The 12,913-nt window shown below is 50.1% G+C and overlaps 1 protein-coding gene across 1 annotated transcript in view; it reads left to right on the forward strand.

Moving 5' to 3' along the window:
- Positions 1-368: 368 nt before the first annotated feature.
- Positions 369-12,913, forward strand: part of qvr (glycosylphosphatidylinositol-anchored protein quiver) — a 32,280-nt gene continuing 19,735 nt past the window's right edge. The window contains exons 1-3 of the mRNA XM_089549236.1: positions 369-578; positions 7,786-7,836; positions 8,741-8,881. Of these exons, the coding sequence (XP_089405362.1) occupies positions 524-578; positions 7,786-7,836; positions 8,741-8,881 (247 nt within the window). The 5' untranslated portion in view covers positions 369-523. The remainder of the gene's footprint in view (positions 579-7,785; positions 7,837-8,740; positions 8,882-12,913) is intronic.

The raw sequence follows: 12,913 nt of genomic DNA on the forward strand, positions 1-12,913 counted from the left end.
AGTCAACGGTGTATTCCTGACACCAGCAAGTGTATCACCGTACCTTCGACGCTTTTCTCTTTATTTCCCAATTTACTAGGATTGTCCTTTACCCTGCGGGGTTTAGTTAACACTACGTGATTGTGAGTTTCTTAGAAAGTTTCGAACTTTTTCCCATCACACTCGTAAGGACGAGGGCCAACTGGCGAACGCGAAGTCACGGCCGTAAGCACACTGCTTCAGGCTAGCGTCAACCCCCTGCAAGCCGCCGGTAATAGCGCGCACACCAACGCCTCTCTGTATCCTGAGACTCCGCCGGTACGGCTCTGCGCCGACCCGAGGCCGGCGGTGCGCGTCGCTTCGGTCGGGTCACGTGACGAGGCGCCGCTGCGCGAAAGGCACAGGGGAAGAAGCTCGCAGCAGCAGCAGCAAGCAAGCAAGCAGCGAGGAGCAGCGCCAAGGCCGGCGGCCGCCCGATCCCGAGGCAGCCCTTTCGGCGAGCCCAGGGCACGAGCCCCCCGGCCCAGCTGCAACACGGCGGCGGATGGCAGCGCGCCCCAGGCGCATCGCGTCACCCGCATGGATTACCTGGGCCGCAGGTCAGTGACGCTTTCTCGCCCGCCCCCGAACAACACTGCGGCGACCGCGGCTGCTTGCTCGGAGGAGCACCGACGTCCTCAGCCGCGGCTCTCAAGGCGTCGACGGTGGCGCGCGCGCTCTATGGGGCTGCTGGCTACCAGCGCGAAAGCACCGTCGTTCGTAGTCGGGTGAAGCGCTGTCTTACCACTTCCATGCTACAAGCCCCGAAGACGAAATCGACGCCTTTGCGGCAGCAGTAGCGCGCTGCAGACAGCGGGAACAGTTTCGAGCGAGGCGTCTCAAGCAGTACAATCACAGAGCCGAAAGTTACGCTTCGCACCTTGCCGAAACGCGATTGCCTACAGAACTTGCCCTAGTTGCACCGCTTTTATTATTGTCTATTTCCTTGGACTGTTGTTTCTTTACACGCGAGTCATCGCTCTATAAGCTGGTCAATGCTAGAGGAATAGAGGTTTCGGAAGTAGCGATCACCGGTTTCGGAAGCTCAGTACCGTATAGCAGTGATTTCTTCTGCGGCATTCGTTTTACTGGTTCAAACGCTCGGCGGGCGGGTCCCGACCTAGAAAACGGTTGGAGAAAAAAAAAAAAAAAGACGCCGTGCCACTCACAGAAGCGTGAGTGAGGACGATTTTCGGGGCACCGGTTCGTTCGGGATTCGCCACCCACTGTAGCGAGTATGCGGGGCAGCATTGCGAGAGAGGAAAAGCGCGCTGTGTAGCAAACCCCCATCGAGCGCCGCTCACTTTCCCGGAGCCAGCGTGCTTGATGCGACGCATTCGGTCGCGGGTCAGCGGTGTTTCGGGGGCCAACACGGACCGCTTTCGAGGCGCCAAGGCTTGTCTTTGTCGTGACCTTCTGACGGGTCGCGAACGGGCAGGTCGTGCGAGCCTAGGTCGAGCGATACACGTACCTTCTTTTCACCTCCTCCAGCGGAGCAGCAGTACAGAGGTGCGACGCCAAAGGGTGCGACAGATCTATTTGTCGCAAACCAGTTCGCGCGCTTTCCTTGCGTACCGTTCGTTCGAGGTGACCGCACAGCTAACGGGTGGCTCTCAGGTAAGGGCTTTCTGCTGGCTCATTCGATGTGGACGTTATCGCGAAGTTTGTCATCTTTGACACAACCCTCGCACACCTATACTGTTCGCTGGAGGTGTCGTTCGCCGGTGCGTTCAAAGAGCTAGCCCTTTTCTATACCACTCGCAGTTCGTCCTCTGCGTGTTTCTGCCGTGTTACAGATACCGCTGTGCGCGGGATTTTGGCGTCGCAAAAGCATTTGATCACTCTGTGAACATAGGCTGCGTTCTCACGGTACACCTCGGTACACCTCGGTACATTGCGGTACACCTCGGACAGGCTTCTCGCTGGCTTCCCTTCTCCCTTACCAATTCTCACTTCCCGCGCTATTGGCGCCTCGTTTTCTTCACATTCACCGGCGCGCGAATTCCTACTCGGGCGGAACGGGGACAGCAGTGCTTTGAACGTTCGTTCTTAGCTGCGGTATATGGGAAGGCGCTAGCAGCGTACAGAAGATCACGGAGGCAGTTGTAGGCTATGGTTTTATCCTTGCAGTAAACACAGCGAATGTTTCATCCCATCTTTTGGCCCCTGACTGGTTCGTTCAAAGCAAGCAACCATAAGCAACTCCCCCCCCCCCCCCCCTCTTTTTTCGCCACACCCCCTCCTGCCCGATTTCAATGAGTGCGCGTTGCTCAAGTATTGTTTACGTAACCTTGCCCCGCGAACGGTGCAGAAGAGGAGTCGTGATTCACCGATAACCGGTGCTTGTGTACAACTTGCCTGCTCTTCGCCGTGCTAACACGTTTCCCAGCTACTGCAATTGGTGAGCCGTGGCGTCAATGTTGCTGACACGTTTTTTTTTTGTTCATTATTCCGGATACCGATAAACCGTGCAAGCTAGGGATTGGCGCTTCTTACAACCCGAGAAAGCAGGTGTTGCACGCGCTTTGGAATATCGAGAATGGCACGTCCGTGTTCTCTCGATTTTTGAGTATGTTTTATTAATCCTATACTATTGTAAACATGTTAGAAACGACACTGCATTGAGAACACTTCATTCGCGTGGGAGATAAATATAGACCGTATGAAAGGGAGGACCGTCGATGCACGCAACCTTGTGAATTGAATAAAACAGCACGTTACTTATAGCAGTGCTTCAGCTTTCTTTCAAAGATTTTCCGTACTACTTGTGACATATCTATAGGCAAAAAAAAAAAGGCTTGGCTTTGTTGCTAGAACAACGTTGAACGGCAGTCGAAGAAAGAAAACAAACAAAGAATCATACGCGAAGAAAGAAATATAAAATGAAAGTATTGAATTAGCACAATGCCACGTGCCTGCCAGATGCTAATCCTTTATTGTTCCTGTTATAGTCACTTTTTTTCTCCTTTTTCATGCTACATGGATCGCCAATTACCCCCATCTCGATCGGCTGCACTTAGCGGCCGCGTGGAGCCTTCTCGGCTTTTATCATAGACTCCTATGCAAGAGCGCCCGTTCCTTTTCCCACGCGTGTCGCGGTGTGGTTTGCGCATCTTCGAGACCGCCTCCTTCTTCTCCTTTCCCTCCCTCGTGTCCTCCTCTCTTCGGGAAGAAGCCAGCGGCGGCTGCAATCTTCCGCGAGCGCGGTGCTGGCGCGAGCCGGCATCATCGACTGGTCTGCACTCAGTCACGTGCCCTCCACTGCGACAGAAGAGAGGGGGCGAGATCCTCCTTGCCTCTTCGACCGACGACAACGCCGCCGCTGCCGCTGGTTGTCGCCCCCGGTCGAGTCTCTCTTCCTTTCCTATGAACCCTTTCTTCGCCACTTCTTCTCTCTTTTCTTCTCTCCCCGGTCCCTCCTCCTTTCCTCCGCTTTCCTTTCACAAGCTTGCATGATATCTCCATCGCTCTATTGTGCCGCTATTTCTTCATATGCTTTCTTTCCTTGTTTCTTCGAAGATGTTTGTTTACGTTCGCTTTCACCTTGTATACGGTGTCGAAGCTTGTTTGGTTGCTTGTTTGCATACTCGTTTCTCGGTGAATTCTTGCCCTTTCTTCTTGCCTTTTTTTGTGTGTCCTATGGAACGTGTATTTTTGTTTTGTACTCACTTCCTGAGCACCGTGTCGTCACTGCAAGCACTCGTTAGAAACATTACCGATCTCTTCAGCCAAGGAAGACGAAAAGCGGAATGAAATAGTTTAATCGTGGTGTTAAAATGAAATAAACGGCATTTGAAGAACTGAAGGACAGTAACTGCCGTTAACTGCCGATAACTTGTCGTCTTTTTTTTTTCTTTCAACTTTTCGACTACAGTTTCGCGTCTCGCCTGAACGCTGCAGATCGTCATTTGTCTTGCTCTCAATTTACGAATTACCAAGTTGGCACCTCGATTAAACCCTGCAGATCTCAATTGTGCCTCGCTTGGTTGCAGTGAGTTAGGTTACTGTATTCAAAAGTTGAACGCATAAGCCCGTCATTCTCTCTTAACCATTTCATCTCGTCTCGACTGTTACACTGTGTCAGTGAGAATGAATGAAATCCAATAAACTCAGTTTGCGCACACACATAACTGCACTTAAGCCACCGGCACTCGCGTTCCTCTAGTACACATCGTCACCTTTCTGCTCTTTGTTTTCCGTAATGCCGAAATTAACTACTTTCGCGGACCTTAAGAAGAGTGTTCTAAAGGCAAGCACTGATTCTGAACGCGCCTTCACATTTTATTTCTTTTATATTTTTCCTCCGAAGCCTGGGCGACAAATGCTCTAAAACAGACGTTCATAAATGTGACCTCTACTTCTTTAACGTAGCACTTTCTCCAATACACTACAAAGTCACGCTGCATCCACTTCAGTGTCGGCTCACTCGAATTTCTTCCTTATAGATTCATATTTCATTAGCGTTCCGACAGAAAATAGAGTTCATGTTTCTCTTCGCTTTTTAGCGGTGTAATTTGCGCGCTAAAAACACGTTCAGCAGCAAGCATCGCATTACTGCTATTCGCGGCAAAGTGCAGTTCCAGTCAAATGACTGAGGTCTTTCACTTCTGCCGACGAACGTACACACGCGCAGCAAAAAATGCTTTGAACATCAAGAGGAGCGGCGCGGACTTTTTGGTCTCGAACTTCACTTTTTTTTTTTTTCATTGCCAACGCCTCTTCGCTTAGCGCAGCCCTATAGGGCGACCACGTGCAGCGATTATCACGTTAGATGCCAGCGCACGCAGCGGGCACACGCGCGAGCCAGACAGGTGCGGCCGACGCGGGCCCTATAAACTCTCGCGTAATCGTCCCCGGCAGAAATTAATGCCCCGCATGCAGGCTCGTAGTCGGGAGCCTATTTCGGGCGCCCGATCAGCCGTCGCGGCTCTTCTCTCTCTTTCTTTCACTCTTTCTCCTGCGTGCCATCGCTAGCGCAGGAATAGCAGCCCAGATTGGCTCCCGCGCTCCCGTCAAGATGGGCTTTCGGGCGAAGCCCTTGAGGTAGTTGGGGGAGGGGGGAAGAAGAGGCTGTGGGATAGCTTTCCGCAGTATTCGCTTAGCTCTCTCTCTCTGCGGTTGCGCGCGCGCGCATTGGCAGATTGCTCTATTGCTCTTCGCGTGCCGCGAGATTGCCTCCTTTCTTGCTCATCTGCGTGCACCTGTTGTTGTTGTGATCACGTGGGTTGGCCGTCATTATTAAGGCAGTTGGATGAGGGAGGAATTATTGTAGGAGGCGATGCATGACGTCAATTCATTTCTCGTTTTCGTGCCGCCCCCAACAAAATCTTTCATCTTTTTTTCATCGCTTACTTCTCTTGCAGGGTGCATTTTGGAACCACCAATAACAAAGCTGTCGTTGTTTCTCCCACGGGACATTAGGAAGCAAATTGCGCCGTATGCAAAACGAGAAACATTGATTTGCGTTGTCGTCATCGAGTACAGGGCTCGAATGCGGTTCAAGGCGGTAAGGGATGGTCGGGCGCTTATGGGGAGCTGTGTTAACTTCCTGCTCATGATTGTACACCTTGCAACAAAAGTTTCTGCACCACGGCCGCCACAGAAAGCTGAATTAACATTCATTTCATTTATTTTTTCACGTATTGCACCTCGCATGAGGATATATGGCAGTAGGAGATTGAAATGCAAGAACAAAATGTAAGTCAGCAGCACACGAGATCCTGTGAGAACCACTGTAATGTTCACACATCCGAGTTTGACATGCGTATACACCAACCTCAGGCAATCGTTTCTCTTATTCATCCGGACATGTTTGTCCCTTGGTGCAGGAATTCACCCGCTTGGAGGTCTTTTAGAGCAGACGTTCACACCCCATTACTCTTAACACGGCAAGCTTTGCTGTATTCCTTACGAATATTCACGTGCCCTTTTGTGATCATAAATTTTGGCCGTGACGGCTCGCTTCATTAGGGCGAGAAAGAACAGGATTAGAAAAGGCGGAGGAGGGTAGAGATGGGATTTTTTTTTGATCCCGAGCGCGACAGAGAGCCACGGTGGAGCGGTGCAAATGAGAATGGAAGGGGGGGGGGGGGGGGGGGGAAGCCACGAAGATTTCGGTTGATGGAGGTTAAATTATCGCACGGTTAGTCATTCTAGCGTACGAAAAGTGGCTCATTAGGAGTCGTAAACGGAAACTAACCGCGCCATTTTCTAAAACCTTCTAATCGAAATGTCCTCGTTGTGCACCCGCATTCGTATTGTCCCATTCGTATCTCATATGTCCGCGGTGTAGTCACTTTGTTAGAGGAATTTCCGCTAAAGCCTCATAATTTTTACTACCGCGTCCTTTACAAAAAAAGAAAAAAGGACGGAATGGCGAAACGCAGTCGCTCGCATTTTTATCCCCTGTCGCTCTTTCCACTTGTGCTTTTAATTTCCTCAGCTACATAGGTCTGGCGTTTTCCCTCGCTCTTCAATTATTTTCGTTCCATCGACGTCGCCAGGTTTTGATAAGCAGCGCCGGCTGACTGATCCGAAGCTATGCGCGGCGACGAAAGGCTGCACTAATTAATTAAGTTGAGCGCGCAGCTCGGTATCGGACGTAAAACTTTTATTTTTTCCTCAATTGGAGCGCCTGTAGCCGCTTCGCGAAGCACGATAAAGATTCGCGCTCTTAATTGTTCCCTTCCGCCCCTTCCGCCCCTTCCCCCCCTCTCTCTCTCTCGAGCCACATCTGTTGCTCATCTTTTATTTTGTTATCATTGAGAATTAATCCGGTCAGGCAGAACAAGAGAGAAGAAATAAAGAGAGGGAGCAGTTGAAGGGGCGTAGGTTGTTCGCTTGAGTGGTCTGAAACCACCACTCAATTTTTCTCTTTTCGCCTTGTCTTTTCAACGCTTAAGCCCAGCATAAGCGTGCAGCATTGTGAAGGTTAACGTTGTTGTCACTCATAACTAAGGTCCGGTTCAATACGCAGTGCTGTTGCTGGCCAGTCGTGACAGCCAATGAGGTGACAACGCGCCAATCACGATAAGCCAAAGAGGACAGGCAGGCCAATCACGAGCCGCGCTTGCAGAACATAACTATTGTCTCGAATCTCGATCTGCAAATTCGCAAGGGTGTTCGTTGATGGAAGCTAAATCGTAAGCAAGATCGTAAGATCGGTTCGGAATTAAGATTGATGCGTTCCTAAATTACCGGCATCTGTGTTCCGGTGGAGGTAGCAAGCGAGGCGATAGCTGCAGTGAACAAAGGCGGATATAGTGGGCACGAAACTTGCGCGAACAACCGTAGATTTCGAACTGATCTTCTTAAGTATGAAATTTCGTGCTACGTTTCGTGGGACTTTTCGTGAACTCAGGGCCGTGGCTAATTCTGAAGCCAGCTCTAAATACAGCGAGTTCTCTTTAATTCAAATGCACTTAATTCCAAGAGCCGGTTTATTCGCACTGACAATTCGGTCCCGTCAACGTCCCGTGTGTTTAAAAAAAAAAAAAACTACCGTTAATTCGAACTCCGTATAACTCGAACAAATCTTCGATCCTCTTCGAGTATGAACTATCAGAATCCCACTTGTAACTTTCACAGCGCTGCACGGTTATTGCGAAGCAGCGCTTACAACATGGGATTGCTTCCCGCCTTTTATTTCCCTCCCCTCTCATCTTTCTCTCTCCCTTTTTTTTCTTCTTTTTCTGCCTTCCTCGACGACTCTCCGGGGAATACTGCACCTGACTCTCGTGTCGCCATTGTTCTTCCCTTTCGTTTCAGCTTCGCTTTTCGCGACGTTTACTTGCGTCCTGGCCGAAGAAGAGTGCCTGAGTGAGTTGTTCCCTCCAATTTCTCTTCTTTATTCCCTCTCCCACTTGTGCACCGTGTGTCGCCGCTGCTCGAGCGGGAAGTAAGTGGGTTTTGGCCGCAGCGATCAGGTTGGCGCTCACGAGCTTGTAATGGGACGCGGCAAAAGTTGCGGCTGCAGCCGAGTGCGCTCTTGAGCAGTCGATGACGGCGTGCGGATTTGTTCGAGCATGGCTGGAAGTCAGTGGGCAATTTGACGACTCGAGGAACATGGGGGCGTTTACGCGAAGTTTTTTGTTGTTGTTTTTCGGGTTATTGTGTGTACTGCAGCAGATCGAGTGGCCAGTATAAGACCGCTTGAATCGCGGATAATAGCGGTTCCACTTAATGCCGCAGCCGTGAACGATGTTTTTAACAGGCTGAGTTTTGCGGACAGCTTCACCGCTTTAGCACCGCTTGTCTGGTTGCAGTTTCCAGCGGGGTGCTGAAATCGCAAACGCCGCAGGAGCTGCTAATTTCACGACTGATAATTCTTCATCTGCGACTGTAAATGCTTTCGTAATTAAATTGAAAGTTTCGCGCGAAGCGTCCGCGTCGAAAGCTTTTTCTTTTCCAATTTTATTGAAGTAAATAATTTACGGAATAACTAAATTTATTGTCTATTTGTTATTTTACTCTCGCTCATTAGTTGGCAACCTAAACTTTGAAGAAGTCCCAGCGCGTGCAGTGATTTTTTTTTTTTTTAAGGTTACCCTCAACTTACGCGCTGGTGGTGAGATCTTCAGGCAGGTACATATATCCAGAAAAGAGAGCTTGCAACTCGCGGGGGACGAAAAATTAATGTCACATGTTTGTCGTTACTTTCGTTATATCGGTTGTTTCGTAATAACCGTCATGCATTTCTCTTCCAACCATACGGTGCGCGCAGACTCTCGCATCCAGTGCTACGACTGCAACTCGGAGCAGGAGCCTCGCTGCCGGGATCCATTCAACCACAGCGAGGAGAACCTGCCCACGCTGCGAGAGTGCCAGGGCTGCTGCGTAAAGATCGTCAAGAGGCACGGGAAACGTACGTGCTTCGTCTACTACTACACACTTGTACACTCTGTCGTCATCATCATCATCATCATCAGCCTGACTAAGAGCACTGCAGGGCAAAGCTCTCCCATGTCTGTCCAGTTAACCCTGTCATTTGCCGGTTGCGGCCACCGTATCCCCGCAAACTTCTTAATCTCATCGGCCCACCTAACTTTCTGGCACACCCTGCTACGCTTGCCTTCTCTTGATGTCTAGTCCGTTACCCTTAAGGATCAGCGGTTATCTTGCCTTCGCGTTACATGCCCTGCTCAAGCCCATTTCTTCCTCTTGATTTCGACTAGGATGCCATTAACCCGTGTTTGTTCCCTCACCTACTCTGGGCGCTTCCGGTCTCTTAACTTTACACCTATCATTTTTTTCTTTCCGTAGCTCGCTGCGTTGTCCTTAAATTAAGCTGAACCCTCTTTGTTAGCCTCCACGTTTCTGCGCCATTGGTGAGTACCGGTAAGATACAGCTGTTGTATCGTAGCAAAGCAATGTCATGAGCGAATCGCAGATTACTTAGGTATTCTTCATTAACTCTTATACCCATCTGTTCCCATTTAAGGCCCAGGAATACCTCCTGTAAACAGGCGGTGAATAGCATTGGCGTGATCGTGTCTCCCTGCCTGACACTTTTCCTTATTGGAATTTTATTGCTGACTTTATTGAGGACTATGGTAGCTGTGCAATCGTTATAGACAGCTTCCAATATTTTCACATGACATTCTTCTACACCCTGATTCCGCAATGCCTGCATGACTGCCGACGTTTCCACTGAGTCAAATGCTTACTCGTAATCAGTGAAGGCTATATACAGGGGTTGGTTATATTCTGCGCATTTCTCTATCACCTGATCCCTGCATGCTGCACTGTAAACAAGAAATACGCTATATGAAAGTAAAAACAGAGTAAGCTCTTCTCTAGAGCACTTCTTTTTATAAAAGAGAATGCACTGGAGGACAGCCTAGTAAGTTTTCTGCTGTCCCTGGCAAAACTGCTGCCTCGTTCTTTTCCACCAATCCACAGATGACCCTCCGCATTGGCTCTGTGGTTTTGTCGTTCGGCTTCGAAGGCCAAGGTAGCGGGATCGAATCCTTGTCGCAGCGGCCGAATTTCGGTGGAGGTGAAATGAAACCACATCCGTGTGCGTGGGCTGTGCGGTGTCGGTGCACGCAAAGAAAAAAAAAACCAGTTGGGCGAAATTATTCCAGAGCCCCTCTCATACGGAGTCTCTTATAGGCTACGTTGAGATTAAGGACGATAAACTGCAGGTACCGCATACCATGCCAAACCAATTTGCGAATCTCGTTTTATTCATTGCTTTACTCTGATGGGTGACTTCTTGGCTGCTTAAAAATGCCAAACCGCCTTAGGTATCTGTGGCGGCCTCGTTTAATGGGGGATGGAAGGTCTGGCTGTATATGGATATGAGAATATGTTCTGTCATCTCCCTCCACATTCCAAATGACACATAACAAAAAGCGTCGCAGCCGGGTAGGGTAGCCCACACTGAGGGAGAGAAGGCAATGGGGAGCAAGAAATATATATAGAAATGAATGATGATGGTGGCACATGAGTCCGGGGCCGACATCTCTCTCTCGCACAACTTGACCATAATTGAGGCAGAGAAGTGCCCTCGTCGAAACAATGGCGGCGGATAGAAGCACCACTAACCACGCTCATTTCTACAATACCTCCGGCAGCGAGTTCGCGGGTGCCGTTCGCCCATTTCCCTTTTACACATCCGTTCGCCTGCAGCTGATTTTGGACGGTACAGCTACGGTCGGGCTATGCCACAGCAATTTGCGCTGGAAGATAAATAAAAGCTAGGAGCTTTCTACATAGCTGTACTCGCGAGCTTAAAGAAGTACAACTAGAGAGGGGTGTCAGTTTGGGTGAAAAAGTAGCCTAAAGGAAACTGACGAGGTTCCGTCCTTTTGCTGACCGCAGAATAGACCCTGGGCGTTATCATATTGCTTGCAAGACTGTCGTGTGCAGGTCTTCTGGCACCTTCAGGTACTCGATGCAAATGTCTAAACATCTATACATCATTTTCCAGTTTCCCAGCCATCTGAAGAGCCCGCTCTGGCTTTGAAACGTACGCCGCCAGCAAATAGAACGCCGCTCCGGTTTTCAATTTCCGTCGATAGGAACTAGCACCCGTCGCAGCGCGGCGTTCAGTACACGGCGCGACCATAGCGCAGAGGCCCCATATCTCATCTGGCAGATCGAGGTCGCATCGTACTCGTCGTCATCCGGGTACGTGCCGTCGCGCGCGTAGTAAGGCACGCACATACAAATCAGACACAGCCGGTGTGAGAGAAGAGCGGCGCGCCTAACTCGCGCAGTCACACGGCGGGTGCTGAAACGTGATAGCACTCGCCTGGCCGGCTCTCTTTTCTCATTAGGGCTCGGGGCCTGGTCCAGAGAGCGACCACGCCTCTGGCGCTCTGGCTGGGCCAGCGGTTGTGACCGCTGTTGCAGAGTGGAGCCCTATAGCGCTCGCCGCCGCTCGGCCAGCCGTGACCAGTGCAGCGAGTCTGGCCCGGTAAATGCGGCCCGGTGCGCCCCCTAGCCGTTCTCGCAGCTCTGAGAAGTACGCGCTCGAGCGAATCAGCCACGCGTTCGGTGGTCTCTCGGCCGCCCGCGCTTCTGCTGCTGCGTTCGCAGGGAGCAGAAGGGGATGGTGGGGTAACCGCACGTGCGCGCACGTTAGTTATAACTGCGGGGCTCTCCGTACTTTTGGTGGGTGTACACTTAGCGCAACCCCTGGGGCGCCCCGTTCGGTTGTTGGGAAGCCTCGCCGTCCCGTGGTGTCGCTGCATGCAGCGTACCGAGACTTCGCGTGCGGGTCACTTTCTAAGGGGCACTGAGGACTGCTATTAGCAATCGTATTAGCAAATGTGTCCGCGTTTCGGATACATGCCTTATATGGGCATATGCCAATCAATAGCCAATCGATACTTAATCGGGCGCAATCGAAAGACATCGGAACATGATATAAAGGGATTTCATGATTATATCATTGTACTTAATGACTAAATGACTAATTGGTAATTAGTAGTAGTTAAGAAGTGGCATGTGGGACTGTGCACTGCGCCTGTACCTTAACTAACACTAATTAATCAGTGTACTAGTTAAGGTCACGTTAACTACCACTAACCATACATTAACTAGTATAACGAAATGTGCAAGTCATGCTTAACTATTATTACCATCATTAATAGTTAGACGTTTCTGGACGTTTCGTATACATTGTGTCGAACATTCTAGAGAGTTCCATCACTTGACAGGTGAGTGACGGGACATGATGGATGGCGTTAGAACAATAGTAATGACCAATTAGCCTAATTAACCTTTATTGTCAGACCACATAAATAAATAAAACCGAGTAGGAAATTGCTCGAGTTGGGGAATCGAACAACGGTCTCCGGAGTGCGAGATAAGCACGCTAACCACTCCGCCATTCCAGCTCGATGGTTTGGAATGAACAAAGGCGCTTCTGGCTAATACGGCGTCTTCGTTCACTTCCATCTTCCTCCCTTCACTTACGGCGAGGTTTAGGTGCCCATCGAGATATGCGAGAGAGATATATTTCCTTTCCTCAAAAACCAATTTACCCTCGAGCAAGGCGTATAGCCGAATGAGCGATGGCGTTCTGTGGACTCCTGGCAGCATTGCAAGACGCTGTCACGTTCCACTCTCAGAGGCGAAGCTTAACATATTAACCACACATCAGTGACACAAGCAGCAACACTGCGCTTAAGGCTTTCGCCTGACCGCACTTTAGGTCAACAATGTGCCCCCCTGAATTTTTTTTTACCTCGTTCCAATGAAAAGCAGGCTACTTTTGTGGAAAACAGTTTTCATGTGCAGGGAAAGGTAAAAAAAAAAAAAAAGAGATACAAGTGTCGCCACCTCCGGCCATTTTCGCAAGCAAACTATGGTGACATCAGGACAGTTCTTTGCGCTCGGATCCCCGAGGATAGGCTACACCGCTATTCACTTCCGAGCGGTGATC

The sequence above is a fragment of the Amblyomma mixtum genome, chromosome 6 (assembly GCF_055824585.1).
Source record: "Amblyomma mixtum isolate Tamu chromosome 6, ASM5582458v1, whole genome shotgun sequence".
Lineage (NCBI taxonomy): Eukaryota > Metazoa > Arthropoda > Arachnida > Ixodida > Ixodidae > Amblyomma > Amblyomma mixtum.